Source organism: Medicago sativa, chromosome 5 (genome assembly GCF_051527215.1).
Source record: "Medicago sativa cultivar Bolivia chromosome 5, Bolivia_mono, whole genome shotgun sequence".
In the NCBI taxonomy this organism is placed as follows: domain Eukaryota; kingdom Viridiplantae; phylum Streptophyta; class Magnoliopsida; order Fabales; family Fabaceae; genus Medicago; species Medicago sativa.
This window is the reverse complement of record NC_140753.1, coordinates 78,238,543-78,255,185: the sequence shown is the minus strand read 5'-3', so window position 1 is coordinate 78,255,185 and position 16,643 is coordinate 78,238,543. Positions and strand designations below refer to the sequence as shown.

Here is a 16,643-nt window from a genome sequence, read left to right as displayed (position 1 = left end):
CCGAATACAAAACCAAATAGGTTCACATATCATGTTTCGTATCAAGGGAGATCGAGGGACAAGTTCAAGTATACCAGGTTAGAGTTTAGGTGATGCTTTACTTCTGTGTATCATATGCATTTTACTTCAATGAATTCTTTTGTAACATTTTACACATGCATAGATTTGCAATGTAAACATTTGATGTAATTAAGAGACAGCCAGTTAACTAGTTTCAGTAAATTCCAATATCAATGTTATTTGTGTGATATTTTAATTACATTATAATCAAACAGCTGCTTTGGTTAACAAAAATAATAGAAAGAAATAAAAAATATATCATTTCAACACAAATAGCAATCCATCGTTTTGCTACATCATTTCAACATTGTGTATGGAATGGTGTTAAAACAGTGTACAAGAAACATTGCTTTTGATATTCAACCACTTTCTTTACTTTTGATACTGGCATAAATGTACTGTATACCATAACTTCTATCCAGAACCACTACCAATATCATACAGGGTTAATGTGTGAATACAACGCATACAATAAAAGAATGAACACGAAACTTGCATTTCACATGTAGCACAAACCTGCACACCAGCTTGTATTAAGGTTAGAAATGATCGTCAACCACACTATTCCATAGGGGAAGGCCCTTCTTCAATTCTGTTATCACCACCATGCTCACTACCCAACATGACTGCCATTAGCATCAGCTTGCCGGCAACTGGAAAATCTTTGTGCTGCATCAATATTGTTTCAACTGAAGAGCTCATATCCCCCAAAGTTGAAGTCTCCATGTTTTCTTGTCTCAAAGGCAATACCTGGTCAAACCCTTCTTCAAAAGTTTGACTTTGGGGTGCATAACACCTGCTTGAAGCCTGGAAAAGTACAGTATTTTTCAGGTTCTGTACGGTTTCCTCATCACTCCATCCTTCAACCGAGTATGAATCATGGAATTTACTCCAATCATCCTGACTGGCAGCCTTCTTCCAGCAATCTTCCAAAAGTTTTCTGTGACTCTTGCGAAATGAGGAACTGGTCCATGCAAACACGTCAAAGGTCCACAACGAGAACTCCGGCTCTTCACCTTCCAAGCACAATTTAATTAAGTCTTCTGGATGAAGCAGCTGATCATCCACAAGTTCCTTATCTTCAAGTGAAGTGAGATGTTTCATTACTTCCTCCTGCAGGCCAAGTGTATTAGTGAAAAAGTTATGAACAGGATGTGACAAGGCTTATCTATCAGTGCATGGTTCAACAAACTCTCATGAACTAAAGCAGATATGGATTTCAAATGGCAGGCGGCACATAAAACAGTCACGCAACTTCAACTGCCATTAGGCAGACAATTTCTTTGCAAAACATGTACTACCTCCCCGTCCCTATATATAAGACCCTTTTGGCCAAAACACAAGAATTAATAAAAGTAGTTGGTACATTAAATTTGTTGACAATGTACATTCTCTTTCAAAAATTATCCTTAAATTATTAGGAGAGAAATGGGTCTTGTGAAAGGATAATTAATGTATCTTGTGAGTTGAAAAGGGTCTTATAAGAAGGGACAAAAAAATTTCACAAAAGGGTCTTATATATAGGGAGGGAGGTAGTATTAAGAATTGGTACCAATTTATAAGAACACGACATATTGTTAGAAAATAAGGAGTGCTAGCAATATTCCCTCAAACACTCTTTTCAACACTCTCATTCGGTTAATTCATATAAGTCTCACCATTTAAGAAATGGGTCCCACATAAAGTGGTAGGACAGAGGAAGTGTTGGAAAGAAAATGATAGAGCGAGTGTTGCTAGCACTTAGAAAATTTAGGGAAGAATTCCACATAATAACTGTTTAGATTGCAGAATTTCGACTATTTATAAACCTATGTCTGACAGCCCCATTACTTTTGCAAATGACTGGATAGCTTTCCTCTTCATATACATCACAGCCTAACCCTCTAAATCTAATCATTTCCTACCAACTACCTTATTGAGTAACAGCTAATTGGGTGGGGTTACTTAACACCTATAGGACTTTGTAAAGAAGAGTTTAATTGAAAACTAAAAGCATTTTAGCATCAAGGCTCGTGTTTATTCTCTAAACACAGCAAGTTCACTTTTAAACTTTGGCTTTATGAAGTCCAGGCTTCATATAGGTCTACTATTTTCAATTTCAATGGATGATGATCAACACAATCAAGAAAAAGAAAACAAAAATCTTCAAATTGAAATTGAAATTTTCAATTATACTCAAATATACCTGCAATTTAAGAATCTTCAAATCAGCCTCAATGCGATCAACCTTCACCTGAGTACCAGCATCTTTGCCAGCTGTTGAAGAGAATGTAATAGTATTTATCATAAATGCACTTTATTAGGCATCTATTATTGAAATGTTGCATACATATTAGAAAATGAAGGTCTGAAAATAAAACACCCTTCTTTTTTTGGTGATTTAAAAACTAGATCTAAAGGTTAACATGATATAAAGTAGTGGCTTACGGATCACACATATAGCGTAAGTTAAGTCAATGCTTAAGGAATGTGACAATTTCTGCTGCATCTATGAATATTAAGCGGCATAGGCCATGATTTAAGCACAAAGAACGTCAGCACAGAACATATTTCTGGGAGAAGCAAATAAAAGATTCCCAAGCTTCGGGGTTGTGATCCAACAATTCCCAACCATAAGCAAAAGTGAAACAGCAAAGCTGCTGCCATTACGTGACTGCAATAATTGATATTATCGGATAGCCTAAAACCTCACGTGCTATTGATACGAACTAGGTATTTTATTCCGAGAAAGAGGGAGATAAACTTCAATTGACAAGGAAAATAAAAACAACCTATAATCTCACGATAGTATCTATTACAGAAAGAAAATATCTAGATAGAAGGGAAAGGAAACAATCTGCATAAGGCATGAAAAACTACACAATAGCCATACCTGCAAAGGCTGCAATCTTAGATAGATATAAAAGATTCTTTCTGTCTTTCAGTTTCAACTTCATATCCACCTGCTCATTCTCCTCTATCACTGCAGTAGACTGCTTGTTTTGTGTGAGAGCCAATGCATGAAGTGTTTCTGAAGCAGAGGAAAAATGATGAAGGAACAAATCGTGAAGCCAAAGAAGATCTGGATGCTCCTTCACGAAAAAGGACAGCTCTTCTGGAAATTCTTCCCCTAGCCTTAACAACTCAGAGAATTGTTTGCTTTCATGAAGTTTCTTGAAGACATAGTCACTAAATCCCCCAGTAGATCCTGAACTCTCATGCTGCACACAAACCGCAACAACATTATAAAGGGGATTTGAAGAAAGCAGACACCTGGGAGTAGTATATCAATACTATCAAGAATACACTTCTTAAAAACAGGCAACAATAAATATAGAATCTTTAAGATCAAGTACCACCAAATAGATACCATAAACCAACGTTCCACTGCCTAATGTTTCGTGGAAGGATTGGGTTCTATTTAAAATTGCTAGTTTAGGTGGTATAAACAACTTAAAATGACTGTTTATAGGAGCTGCGTAATAAGGCGCCTTTTCTGTATTGTGCAGTGGTGGGGAATGCAGTGTAAAGTTTTTGGTATACAGAAGCTCTTCCCAACATGAAGGTTTAAATGAAAGAAGGGAGGTAATTTATGAGGCGCCGCTCAGTGAATTCGATGATACTTTGCGATTTGTGGTTGGGTCAAAGTAATATTTATGGAGCATTGGCTGTTACAACCATAAACTCTAGCTATGGAATAGGACTGTTCATATTTTTTCCTTATGGACTTCAGTCTTAGAACTGCAGATATTTATTTGCAGTAAAATCCGATTCCCCCTTAGAATACTATAAAATACTATAGATAAGGGTAGCTATGCTAAGAAATTCATCACTGCAAACATCTGGAATATGTGAACAAAAGCAATACAAAAGGAGAAATCAAATTCGTAAGTCGTACCATAACATTTCTCAGTAACTCTGAGTCATTTACATCACAGCATATTGTCCACATAACTTTGTAGCATCCATGTCGTTTAGCGATTGATAGCAGATGCGAAGTAATCTTCATAGTGGCTTCTTCATTGAGCTCTTCAGCTACTACAATAGAATCCTGCAAAAGTAATTAATTGAAGATTATACTCTTAATCAACAACATGGTTGCAAGGATAAGGTAAGCAAAATTGAATAATAACCTTATAGGTAGCTTCAAATTCTTTAACTTGGTGATAAAGAGATCCAAGTAGTGCATCTCGTCGCTCCCAATATTCATTTAATAGACCTTTATGTTCTTCTCCACGCTCAATTTTAGCAGTAACAGCACCAGAATATGCCTCAAGTAGCACTTCGGTCAGTGCTTCTAAATGATTATACAACTCTAACTTTACTGTTTTATCAAGCCCTGATGTATCATTTAAGAACTGAAGCAAGATAGAACCAACACTCCATATTCCCTTCCGGACAACAGGTTGACAATACCAAGGTGTTAAACCTTCAGGAGGTGGATACCATAAATGGTTCTCATTCTTATAGTCAAAGCATGTTCTAATTATGGAAACACATGCACTTGAGAGTTCGCACGCCCTCTGGATCTGGATTGCAAGCAGATGCTCTGGTCTTATAACATATTCCAACTCTGCATCTGAACAGTAAAAGAAATTTTCAAGATCTGAAACCTTACTGTAGAACACTTCGGCGTTATCTCTGTCCATCAGGAGGACAGTGTTCCGGCGAGCTCTCTCACCAACTAACTGTATCATGTCCCAAAGGGCACCTGACATCTGAATATCTACATTGGAATTTGAGGATCCAACACCAGTTGAGCGGTTCTGGCTAATCAAATTTTGCAGTTCCCTCAGCTGAATCATTGCAGATAACTTTTCACCATGCTCCAATATAATTTGCAAGGCATGTCCTAGCAATTGAAAAAACATAATTTAGTTACGTATGTCTAACTATTTATTTTAAAACCTTAATTTATTCATTCAATCTAAAAAAGGCTCAGAAAACAAAATCATTTGTTCAATCATAAATTATTCTCACATAAAACCGCAACCTAATGACAACCAGAATGTATATCCACGTGCTTATCTAAAATCAAAAGACTAAATAACAAAAATCATCCTGTCAACAACTTTCAAGTCTGTTTTATTCATTTATTCGCTCCATTCCTCTCTAATTAAGTTTATATTATTTTAAAATCTCAAATGAGAGGCAAATGGAAGAAGATAATTAATCCTCTATACTTTTAATCACACTATGAAGGCAGAGGAGCAGACAAGGTGGTAATTAAGCTTCCACTCAGTATAGTAACTTTACAAAAATAAGCAACCAGTGAAAGAAAGAAAAAAGAAACACCCATTATAGTAATTTACAGAATACTTCACAAGAAAATTTCCCAAGAAGTATGATTGTTTTACCATTTGCAAAATCTGTAATAAAGTGATCAGCCAATTACTATTATAATAATAATAATAATAATAATAATAATAATTATTATTATTATTATTATTATTATTATTATTATTATTTATTTTATTTTATTTTTTAATGATGCGAAACTATAAACATGATGGAACAACCAGTTTAAAACACAAGCAACTAAGTTAGTTGGATATGGTAGTATTGCGAAAGAGGTGGTTTGAAGATTAAATCAAAACATTAAATTTTGGAGAATAGACCACAAATTACATACTCTGCCTGGAACACAGCTCATCGTGGCATTTGGATAAGGCAAGAAAGTGAAGGAACTTTTGATGCTTCTGTTGTTTTTCCAAGAGTTGGGTGGAAACAACGGCCATGGACAAAATCTCTGCACCTCTGGTTGTTGTCCAATGTTTAGCTAAGGTGTCAATGATTGACTTGCTCATCCGCACAAAAACATTGGTTTCTCCATCCCTTTCAAATGAACCAGAAGTTTCTAGCTTTTCAAGCGACCCGTCAACTTGCCCAGATGACAAAAATTCATTGAAAAAACGATTCAGTAAAGCTTCTGATTCTTCATCTTGTGCAGTTCGACGTGTAATCCCACTCAAAGCGGCCCTTTGTCTATCTCCAGAACCCCATGCTTCAGAGCTAGCCCTTCTTGGAGCAAAATTACCAGTAAAAGTAAGATTCCTTGTCTCTTCTTGTGCAGATCTTTCATTTGAGCTGCCTTTGCGTGACAAGCTCCGCTCAGGTGGTTCAACCCCTCCAAGTACGACAGCCTTCTCTGGTATTACCCATATTCCTGCTTTCTCTGTTAATACAACCCATGCACCTTCTTCATAATCATCTGCAGAAGGAAGAACTGAAGCATCTAATACTTTTCCAGCGTCATATGGTAAATCAAATTGATAGAGACGTGTAGCGTTTCTATGATAATGGGAGACAGTTGCTGTTCCATCACCAGATATTATGACTGTTGATCCTGATGGCTTCCCCCCTATTCGAAGCCTCATGGAAAACAAAAAGTCTTCATCTTCAACTCTAGCTTTTGGGATTATAACTTCAATAGGGACTTTCTTCTCCAAAATCCTCTCATTTGTACTCTCTACATCTAATCCTGATTTATATTGCATGGTCAAAAGAGAATACTGCATGTAGCTTGAACTGCTAATCCGGTCCTTACAAAAGGTTGCAACGAGAATGGTGATCACTTTACCATGATCATCTACCTGCACATCAAGAGGCCAGATTCCCTTTTGACCTGCCAGATCTTTCTTAATGCCGAGCTCAGCATCTGTTCCAACAATTTCCTGAGACCAAACCCTTGAAACATTCATACCAGAACTAAACTCGACTCTGAAACACTGTAACTCACAGTCTGTCAACACCAAAAACTGTCGATTTGATTCCTTACTAGAATGATATGGAAAACGCCATGTCAAAGACCTTGGGTACCCTTTGTTGCTCACGAGTTTACCCAAATCACCGCCTTTGAGAGGGAAACGGGAAGTAATTTCGTATACTTTCCTTCGACGAATGCCAGTAGGACTGCATTCAAATTGCCAAAGCTCACCACTTGAGCTACACGCAAGGGCAATACATGCCAAGCTATAACCGGGAACTGCAGAAGCAATCACAGAATTAAATGCGTTCAATTCATTCAAATCAGTTTCCTGCTTACTTTGCCGTGTCTGCCTCTTGAAGGGTGTTTTCTCACCAACAGCCTCCAACTCATCAGAAGACGCAAGACTAGTGACAGGAGCATTGCTCGATTGAGAATAGATGTCCGGCCAGTATATAACTGCCCGAGTTTTTCTATTGCACAAAACAACCGCAACATGTTTCGCAGCCTTATTTAATCCAAAAGAGGAGCTATCACAATTAACCACAGAAACCAACCAACTACCAGTATCGTAATTGGCAACATCATTGAAAGGAATCTCGAGAACAACACAATTCATAGAAGACGCGGGCGATAAGTAACTCCAAACAAAGACCTTGCTTCCACAAATGATCCAAGCAAGAGATGTACTCTTGTCAATCCCACCATACCCGCCACAGTCTTCAACTGCATCACAAAATTACATCATAAATAAATAAATACCAAACACACACACACACACACACACATCAAAACTATAAGGCATTAAAGGATTACGAAATTATGAATACTACACATGTTTAATTGAGCCCTGTTTGGATAAACAGCTTCTTTGGAGCTTATAGCAGAAGCGCTTACATGATAAGTGCTTATGTATAAGCTATTTCTATAACAAAGGATAAAATAGTTAAACTGTTTATGTATATGTTATAAGCTGTTTTCATAATCTATATTGGAAAACATATAAAAATAAACTTAAAACAACTTATGAACAATGTTATAAACTGTTTTCATAAGTTCTCCCAAACAGCCTCGCAAAACGTATGTCAGTGGACACGCTCAAATAAGTCAATTCAAACAGGGGCTGATTTATTCAATAAATTGATAAATGCAATAGTTTCTGACATGTTTATAAACTGTTTTCAGCTTACAATCATAAGTTCTCCACGATAAATTATGAAAACAGCTTATCCCTTACACGAAAATAATTTAACTTTATTTCATCTTTTGTTATAGAAATACCTTATACATACAAAACTGTGATGATAATCGCTAATGCTATAAGCTGAAAATTAAACTGTTTATCCAAACAAGGCCTAATTAATTCAATAGATTAATAAATGCAATAGCTTCTAACATGTTCATAAACTGTTTTGAGCTTATTTTCATAAGTTCTCCAATAGAGCTTACAAAAACAGCTTATACCTTAAACGAACACAATTTAACTTTATTTCATCTTTTATCATGGAAATAGCTTATACATAAGCGCTTATTATGATAAGCGCTTATGCTATAAGCTACAAGTTAAACTGAAAACAAGATAAAATAAATTTAAATTGTTTTTGTATATGCTATAAGCTGTTTTCATAATCTATCTTGGTGAACTTACGAAAATAAGCTGAATACAGCTTACTAACAATGTCATAAACTATTTTCTTAAGTTCTCCAAAACAGCCTCGTAAAACTTATATCATTAGATACTCTCAAATAACTCAATCCAAACATGTACTAATTAATTACATAAATCGAGAAATCAATAGTTTATGAATGTCCATAAAGTATTTTCAACTTATTTCCATAAGTTCTCTAAGATAACTTATGAAAACAATTAGAACTTATATGAAAACAATTTAACTTATATGAAAAGAATTTAACTTAATTTTATCTTCAAGAACATGTAAAATTAAGCTAAAACAGTTTATGAACAATGTCATAAGCTGTTCTCATAAGTTCTCCGAAACAGCGTCACAAAACGTATGTATGTCGGTAGATACTCTTGGATAAGTCAATCCAGACAGCGCCTAATTAATCCGATAAACTGATGAATTTAGTAGTTTATGACATGTTCATTAACTATTTTCAGCTTATTTTCATAAAGTTCTCAAAGTTAGCTAATAAAACCAGCTTAGTGAACAATTTAACTTTATTTTATCTTTAAGCTTATACATTTGCTATAACCTTCACATTAAACTATTTATCCAACCAAACAAGGCCTAATTAATTCACTAAATTGAAAAATGATTCTTACATGAAACTCGTCTCTGCAACGAAGTAGCTTGTTCATCACAAACAACTTTCGGAAACTCGGAAACAAAAACCGGTTTAATCGGATCATTATCATCCTCTTTTCCATTTCTATTCACTTGCGGAACCCTACACATACAAAAACCAATCAAATCAATCAGAAATTCCAGAAACAGAATTCGGAATTAATCAGAGAGACGGTGAAGTACCTGGCGAGAACGGATAAGCGAGGTGTCCAAGGAGCGGGAGTGCCGGTGGGAGGACGGTTAGGGATGGCGGTATCGTTGAATGAGGTTCGTCGGAGCGGTGACGGAGTTACCGGAGAATCGGATAGTGTGGGAGGAGTGCGAGGATTGTTCTTCTTCTTCTTCGGTCCAGTTGAAAACATGACTGATTCGAAAATTAGGGTTTATGGAAGGGTTTTTGGATTTAGTTACAGTCACACTCTGACTAAGATAGTTGAGGAAGAAAGAATGAAATTATTTGAAACGCGAGAGGGAAATGAAACGAGGAGAATAGATGGAGTACGATGTTTTCCATTTTTCAATGATTGTGAACTGTCAGTGTAAAACCGTTTTACACTTGCATGAAATGAGATATCAGTATTTCACAACTATGTTCGTTTGTCTCCTAACAAATTTCACCCCGAAGTTGGAATGTAAAGATAACTGATAAATAATGATAGAAACAATAGCATAAAATTCTGAATCACCATGGCCAGGAGACGATAGAGTTTGCACTAGAGTAGATGAGTCGGACTCAAAGACAATCTGATCTCATGATCTCATCTGTTTGCATCAGCAAAGTGAAGGGCCTCGAGTAGGCTACTGTCTTCCCCTCCAAAACTGTCATGTTTGCCCGTTGCCGTTTCGTTTGAGCCCGAATAAATTGTCCAAGGGCGTCTCTAACACAACACTCAAAAGATGTAATATGGTTACAGTCATGAAACGCGACGTCCACATTGCATATCAACCGTGTCTCGCTCGGTTTCTCCCAAACTTGAACTTTATTTTGTATGTGGTGCACAACCGGTGGTGAATGTTGTTTATGACCTCTTGTCATTGTTGTCATGCATCTAGTGTTGTCCTCCCAATGTGATGAGCATCATTACAAATGACATCATTACGTGCAGCTCAAATTTGTCAAAGAGTAAAGCAACCTGACCTACAATGTCTCGGCTTTCTGAACGACGTATATCAAAAACAAAATCTGCCAAACTGCACGGTTAAAAGCTCTGCCCAATACCAACTCTCACGCGCCACCTTACAACCCACACAAGCATGGCAATCATCCTCAACAGTCGTATCACACCAAGGACAAATCATCTCACATTGTACATGTCGTGATTGTAATCGGAGACACGTCGAAACATGCTTTCTGCAGATCCTCCATAACAAATTACGAGCTTTATGAGGGGAATTCACCTTCCAAATTTTATGTCACTCTCCTTCAACATGGAATCGATCAGTATGTATCAACTCCATCATAGTCAGTTTATAATCAGTCTTAACAGTATACCTCCCGTTATATTCCATCATCCATGTTATTCTATCATTCTCAACTTCTGCAAATAGTGGTGTGTCGAGAATAGCTTACATGCGGCAAAGTTAACAATATTTTCATGAGGTGACAAAAAATAAAATATTTTTTGAAACTAATAGTAGTAAATTTACCTAATAAGAAAAAAAATAAAATTAGTTTCAAAATAAGTGTACAAAGGTGTGGTGATATGGCACATAGTGGATTCTAAACAGATGTAAATGTAAAACTATTTTACATCGACAATAATTTGGTTCAAAATGAAATGTTATAGCAAAAAGACTATTAAGTAAGCTCGACTATTAAAGTAGTTGAGGCATTGTGTCGTAGATTAAACTCTTGACAACTTAAGTCTTGAGGTTTGTACTAACATTGGTGAGTTTCGGAGCCCAACTCATTTAATATTTAACTCATAACAAAAAAAAAACTAACAATAAATAATTGTCTAATATTTTTTTTGTAAATAATCTTTTATCGCGAGAGGATGGTAACTTAGTCCAAGACAGAGAAGATATTCTGGCACAAATAGCACTTACAAAAGTATTTGCACTTATATGTCTTTTTATCACTACACCAAACCTTTTACAAAAGTATTCTACAACAAAATTGGATGATTTATAAGTCTAATGCAAAGCGAGTCAGCTTTTGAAGATTGTCTCTGCCACAAGATTAAACTACTTTGTGAGAAATGCTCCAGGTCTATAATGCTTGTTCAAGACCTATGGTGCAGTATGGCTTGGGGTTCAACAACGTGACTAAATGTTTTCAACCGTCTCTACTCAGTAGATTTATTGATCTAATGTTGTATCTAACCTGAATCACCATTTGATTTTTGGCTACTCCACGTATATCAGCAAAACATATTCATTTTTGAATATGTAGTTAAATAGTTACAAATTCTTGAGTAAAAAAACAAAAAAGACCAATATATATATATATATATATATATATATATATATATATATATATATATATATATGAGAAGAGATCAAATTGCACCGATATAATGTTACACCGCTTAATATCATTTTATTTGGTGCATATTTTTCAAGTTTGACCGTTGGATTGTAAATTTATATCACATAGATCATTTACGTAAATTTTTACGAAAATCTAATATCATTTGATATGTTATTCCGATAAAACAAGATTAACGCCATTCTATAAAAGTGCATAAACTGTGCAAACATTACTGCAGTCCTTGAAAATTTGTTATCCACTCACCCAACTGTTTATGCATCTGCTGAACATAGATTGTTGAATCTCTATGAGCAAAGTTATATGAATTACTTTTTGTGTCTCACTACTGAGCTGGCTGATGATAATAAGTCTTTGCACATCAGGGAGACAGCATGTAAAAACATGTAAAGCTCTCTTTTCTCCATTGCACTCACGAGGATTTGCTAAAAATTGGAATGATTTGTCCGCTTCCTATACATCTCAAATAAAAGACAATATGACGCAAACACTGTTTTCTCACTCTAAAGCTGCTCAAGCAATTGCAGTAAAACTTATACCGAAGTTGAATTCTATTGGAGTAAACATTTTGAGTGATGTTTTCAATCTTTTAAGTTCAAATATTGATCAGATGTGAAACAATCATCATAATATGTGATGACAGTCAGTCATGCACTATTTTTAGAGTCTTTTTCATGATATTTTTGAGTTCACAAGCAAGTTTAAGCAGCAAAAAGAGCAAGAAAAGTAATAAAATTGGAAGACTTGGAATCCAGGAATCGCGGTACGATTTTCACCATCGTAATACGATTTTTGAAGTCAGAACGCATGTTTTGGATGAAGCTTAATCGCAGTACGATTCAACCAATCGTGATACGATTTCAAGAAGGATCTGGAAGGAAATTAGGGTTTAATGGACTAATCGTGGTACGATTTATGTAATCATAGTACGATTTTAGGCGAGCAGAATTGCCTATTTAAACAAAAATCAGTTTCAGGCACAAGAAAACAAAAGAATGTCACAAAATGGGAGGTGTGAATAAAAAGTTATGAGAAAAAATATATTGGGCTTAGCAAATCAAAAGAAAGAAAAACGTGACTTATGCTTGGGGAGAAAGAAAGAAAATAGGTTCATGTGCCTATATAAAAGGAGACCACGCACAGGAACAAAGTATTCACGTTTTGGAAACAAATGGATCACAATTTGGAAAAGAAAGTAGCCGCACGCATCACGAGAGAGAAGTGGATGGAAGCATAAGGTTTTGGCACATGGTGGAGATAAGCACATAGAGGAATCATCATCACAACAGTGCATGAATCTTCTCCGGTTTATTTTCTTTACTATGTTGTTTATTCCTTTTATCATGTCTAGCTAATTCTCTAGAAATTAGGTCTGAGATGATTTTATGTAACCCTAATTGAACCATGTTGCTGTGAAACTCTATTTATTGTGAATGATTATTTAATCTTTATTCAATTCAATTGTTCTTAATGCTTTTTATATCCTGATCAAATATAAATATGATTTAGTGAGAATGAATGACTACTGACCATAGCTTTCTACTTAGACTTAATTGAATTGTTCTAATACACATGGTTAGTCTAGGAATAGATAATCGTTTGTTAGTGATATTAAGTTAACGTGCTTCAAACCTTCAAAGATTATTAGACCACCTAAGGAATTAGGGGTTGTAGTTTAAGAGGAGGGTCCTAACTCAAGGGATTGATTAGGACTATTTTGTTAACTATCGTGGGACTAGAAAATCATTCATAAGAATAGGTGCAGCATACCAATTAGGGGAACATAGATGATTCGAAAGACCTAATCTCATCTCTCTTTATCTTTTCCAAAACTATATCTATTTTCTGTTGGTTTACTTTTTATGCAAATCAAATCTACTGCCTAGTGGCAAACAAAATATTTTACACATCCTAAATATTAACCTTATTGCTGAATTGAGATTAACATAGTCCTCGTGGGATCGATATTTTTACTACTTCGATGCATTTTTAGTACACTTGCTAAAAGTCTATCAATATGCAAAAACCAATTGAAACACTTGGTTACATTTATTAATATTGTTCCCTAGTTTCGGAATATTACTCTATACTCAATGTTGTCTTCAATGGAGTGAACTGTTTAAACGAAAGCAATGTTGTTAGATTGGCTCCATTACAGACCATTAATTAGGCATTAGAATTTGCCTCAGAATTTTTGTCTATCAGTAATTGTATTGTGATATTGAACTTCCTTTATGAAGCAACTTTTTCACATGTTATAGATATCTGACAAGAAGCGACTGGCTGCTTGACTACTATTGCAGAAAAACACTATGGAAGTTTGGGTGAATGCAATGAAGATCTAATAAAAGTCACAATTAAAGCATGAAAAATGATGTGGAGATTGTTGCACTCTATGTTATTGAATTTTGGATATTCATTTCTGCGAATGAATTTGACAATGAACGTAAAGTAAGATCTGGTTCGTCAAGCGGTCGTTCGCATGATATTGTAAAGCGTTTTTATTCGGCACTTGTTCATGCATTATTGAAAACACTCAAGAGAAAAAGTATTGCTTTGAGCATTCCTAATACTGGAGGTGATTGTTTGGCCTTAGTTTTACAATTACGTGGTTCTGATACCATGAAGCTAGTATCACCATTTACGGTTGAGAATTAGAGAAGAAACAGTTGGCAATTAGTGGATGATGCTATGAATAATTTTTGTTTGATTATGTTAGCTGCAAATGCAACTGATTCTATGCTTAAACTAGATGATGATGCTGAAGATGCGAGAACTAGTTTGGGCTTTATTTTACATTCCCTAATAAGCGGCGAAAATGATGTGTTAAAGGAAACTTCTGCAAAGTGTTTGGCTGAGATTATTGATCATTCAACTTTGATGTTGGGTAGGTCTGACTCGGTTATCACTCATATCAACCTCAAATCTATCGTTTGTGCGTTCTGTAAAAGCATAGAATTTGTTCCGCATAATGTTTATTTGTCATTTAGTGCTCTGAGTACTATGACCAAACATTATGATTTCCGTGGAGACATATTCTCCATGGTATCAAAAATGATGGATCTCAATTCATGTTTCATCCTGATTAATAGCATACTAACACATTAAGTCATGAACTTTCAACTTATAGATATGTTCATAATATTAACAATACAATTAATATTTTATGCAATTACTACATTGCACTCATCCTTTACAAGTTTGTAAGGCAAATTAAATTTCATAGAATATGTTATCTGACACACTAGTGTTGGGGCACAAAAAATCTAGTAACTCACAAGTTCCCTACAATACACATTCATACTACTATAATGTTTTACAAGTTTTTCCATTTTATTTTAAAACCAACGCTATGAATAATGTGTTAAATAAATGACATTGACCACCTAAAAACATATTCAAATTCTGAAATAACTCAAACATTTATGAACAATGATCATTAAATAAAAATATTTAACTTAAAGTGAAATAAATAAATTGTCTCGTTTCTTCTTGCATATTTATTGATATATAATTTGCAATAACTTCAAATATTAAGATTGTGAATACATAACACAACAAACCGATATATATGAAAGGCTTTAAGCATAATCAATTTTGAAGTCAAAATCAATTTCATCTCATAACAATCAAACATAATTTGTGCATTCGTTATCATGTTCTTATTTGCATCAGTTCATTTATAATAACAATATTTTGAAATGATCTTTTTTTAGAGGAATATTTTGAATTAACTTCTTGATTGTAATATAGAGTAATGTTAGAAACATCCACTTTAACATTCTTTAACGAACTTTTACTTTGTTACTGAATACAATTTTGAGGATCCCACTCTAATTTTACTTCCGTAATTTCATACTATAAATTCATTGAATAATCAACACAAACCATTTAACCCATATGGGTTAAAAAAATTATTATTATTATTAATAGAAATTACATACTTATACTTTATGACTGAAATAATACAACTGATGATAGATCACAATTTATATCTGGTAGTTGTTGGCTCGCAGGACCACATGCTACGAAATGGTTAGTCATGTTTAAGCAACTATGAATTTCTGCTAATTGACGATTGTTTTTATTACCTCTACTGACAAGTATAGGTTCAACTCCATCCATTAACCTTCCTAGTTCGGTTTTGATATATTTTTTATCATATGGAATATCCCTTGCAATTATATTAGCCTTTGCATACTTTCTGTCTTGATCAACAACAGACAAAAGTTGTATGTCTTTTATAAAAAAAAATTCTTGATCTAAACTGGAAGCTTTCCCATGTAAATCCCATTCATGTTGCCAAAACCAATTGTTGTCTCCACCGATTAAATCAGACCAATCATTCTCGAGCATCTCCTTCACTTTATTCGAAAAAATACTCTGAACAAATAAAATGGAAAAAAAATTAGTGAATATAAAATTAATGGAAATAGAACAATTGTTAAGATAAGATTACCTCGTTATAAGGAATTGCTTTTCTGTCTATTGGCACAGGATTTTTGGTAAGATCAATAGTATACACCGACCATATGCCGTGGAGAACAAAAAAAGCTCCCCATTGTGTATTCACACATATTTGTGGAGCCTTGCAAACCGTTAGTGGCCATTGAGCAACCACCATATAGGCATCGAAAGGGTATGTGTTAGTTGTTTGTAGCTTAGTGGTTGATATAAAAAAAATATAAAAAACATAAAATAAGAACTAACTTGACCCAACGTGTCATTACAAAAAAGTTTTTCTTTGTTGATCCAATGCGTTAGTGGTATTTATAATCATAATTTTACCACACTTCATTTATGTGCATTCATTCATGCAAATATGAAGGTTTAACTTCCACCTTCCACGCTTTAATGGAAATGGTGTTGCTTATGTGTGTGACAATAATCGTTGCCTTGTCATTTTCTAGAAGTAGGCGCTTTCAGTGCAGAAGTTGTTAGGTGCCTAAAATTTGGATTGAGGTTAAGTGATTTTGTGGTTTTTTTTTTTAAAAAGTGATTTTGAGGTTGGAATGTCATCATTACTTTATGTTCACTCACTCATGCAAATATGAAGGTTTATCTTCCACCTTCCACGCTTTAATGCATTGCTCATATG

At 34.8% G+C, this 16,643-nt stretch overlaps 2 protein-coding genes across 2 annotated transcripts; both read right to left on the bottom strand.

Moving 5' to 3' along the window:
- Positions 1-297: 297 nt before the first annotated feature.
- On the bottom strand, positions 298-9,545 carry LOC146925343 (Nucleoporin, Nup133/Nup155-like protein). Its single transcript, XM_085710292.1, has 8 exons — positions 9,238-9,545; positions 9,033-9,157; positions 5,672-7,471; positions 4,173-4,891; positions 3,938-4,090; positions 2,933-3,260; positions 2,246-2,316; positions 298-1,173 (listed from the first exon to the last, which is right to left on the bottom strand). Exons 1-8 carry the CDS (start codon positions 9,414-9,416, stop codon positions 622-624), a joined length of 3,927 nt encoding a protein of 1,308 aa, XP_085566418.1. The 5' UTR covers positions 9,417-9,545; the 3' UTR covers positions 298-621.
- A 5,951-nt stretch (positions 9,546-15,496) lies between these two features.
- LOC146925342 (ribonuclease 1-like) lies at positions 15,497-16,169 on the bottom strand. The gene is made up of 2 exons (XM_085711961.1): positions 16,005-16,169; positions 15,497-15,928 (listed from the first exon to the last, which is right to left on the bottom strand). The coding sequence occupies exons 1-2, from the start codon at positions 16,167-16,169 to the stop codon at positions 15,497-15,499; spliced, it is 597 nt and encodes a 198-aa protein (XP_085568087.1).
- Positions 16,170-16,643: the final 474 nt, after the last annotated feature.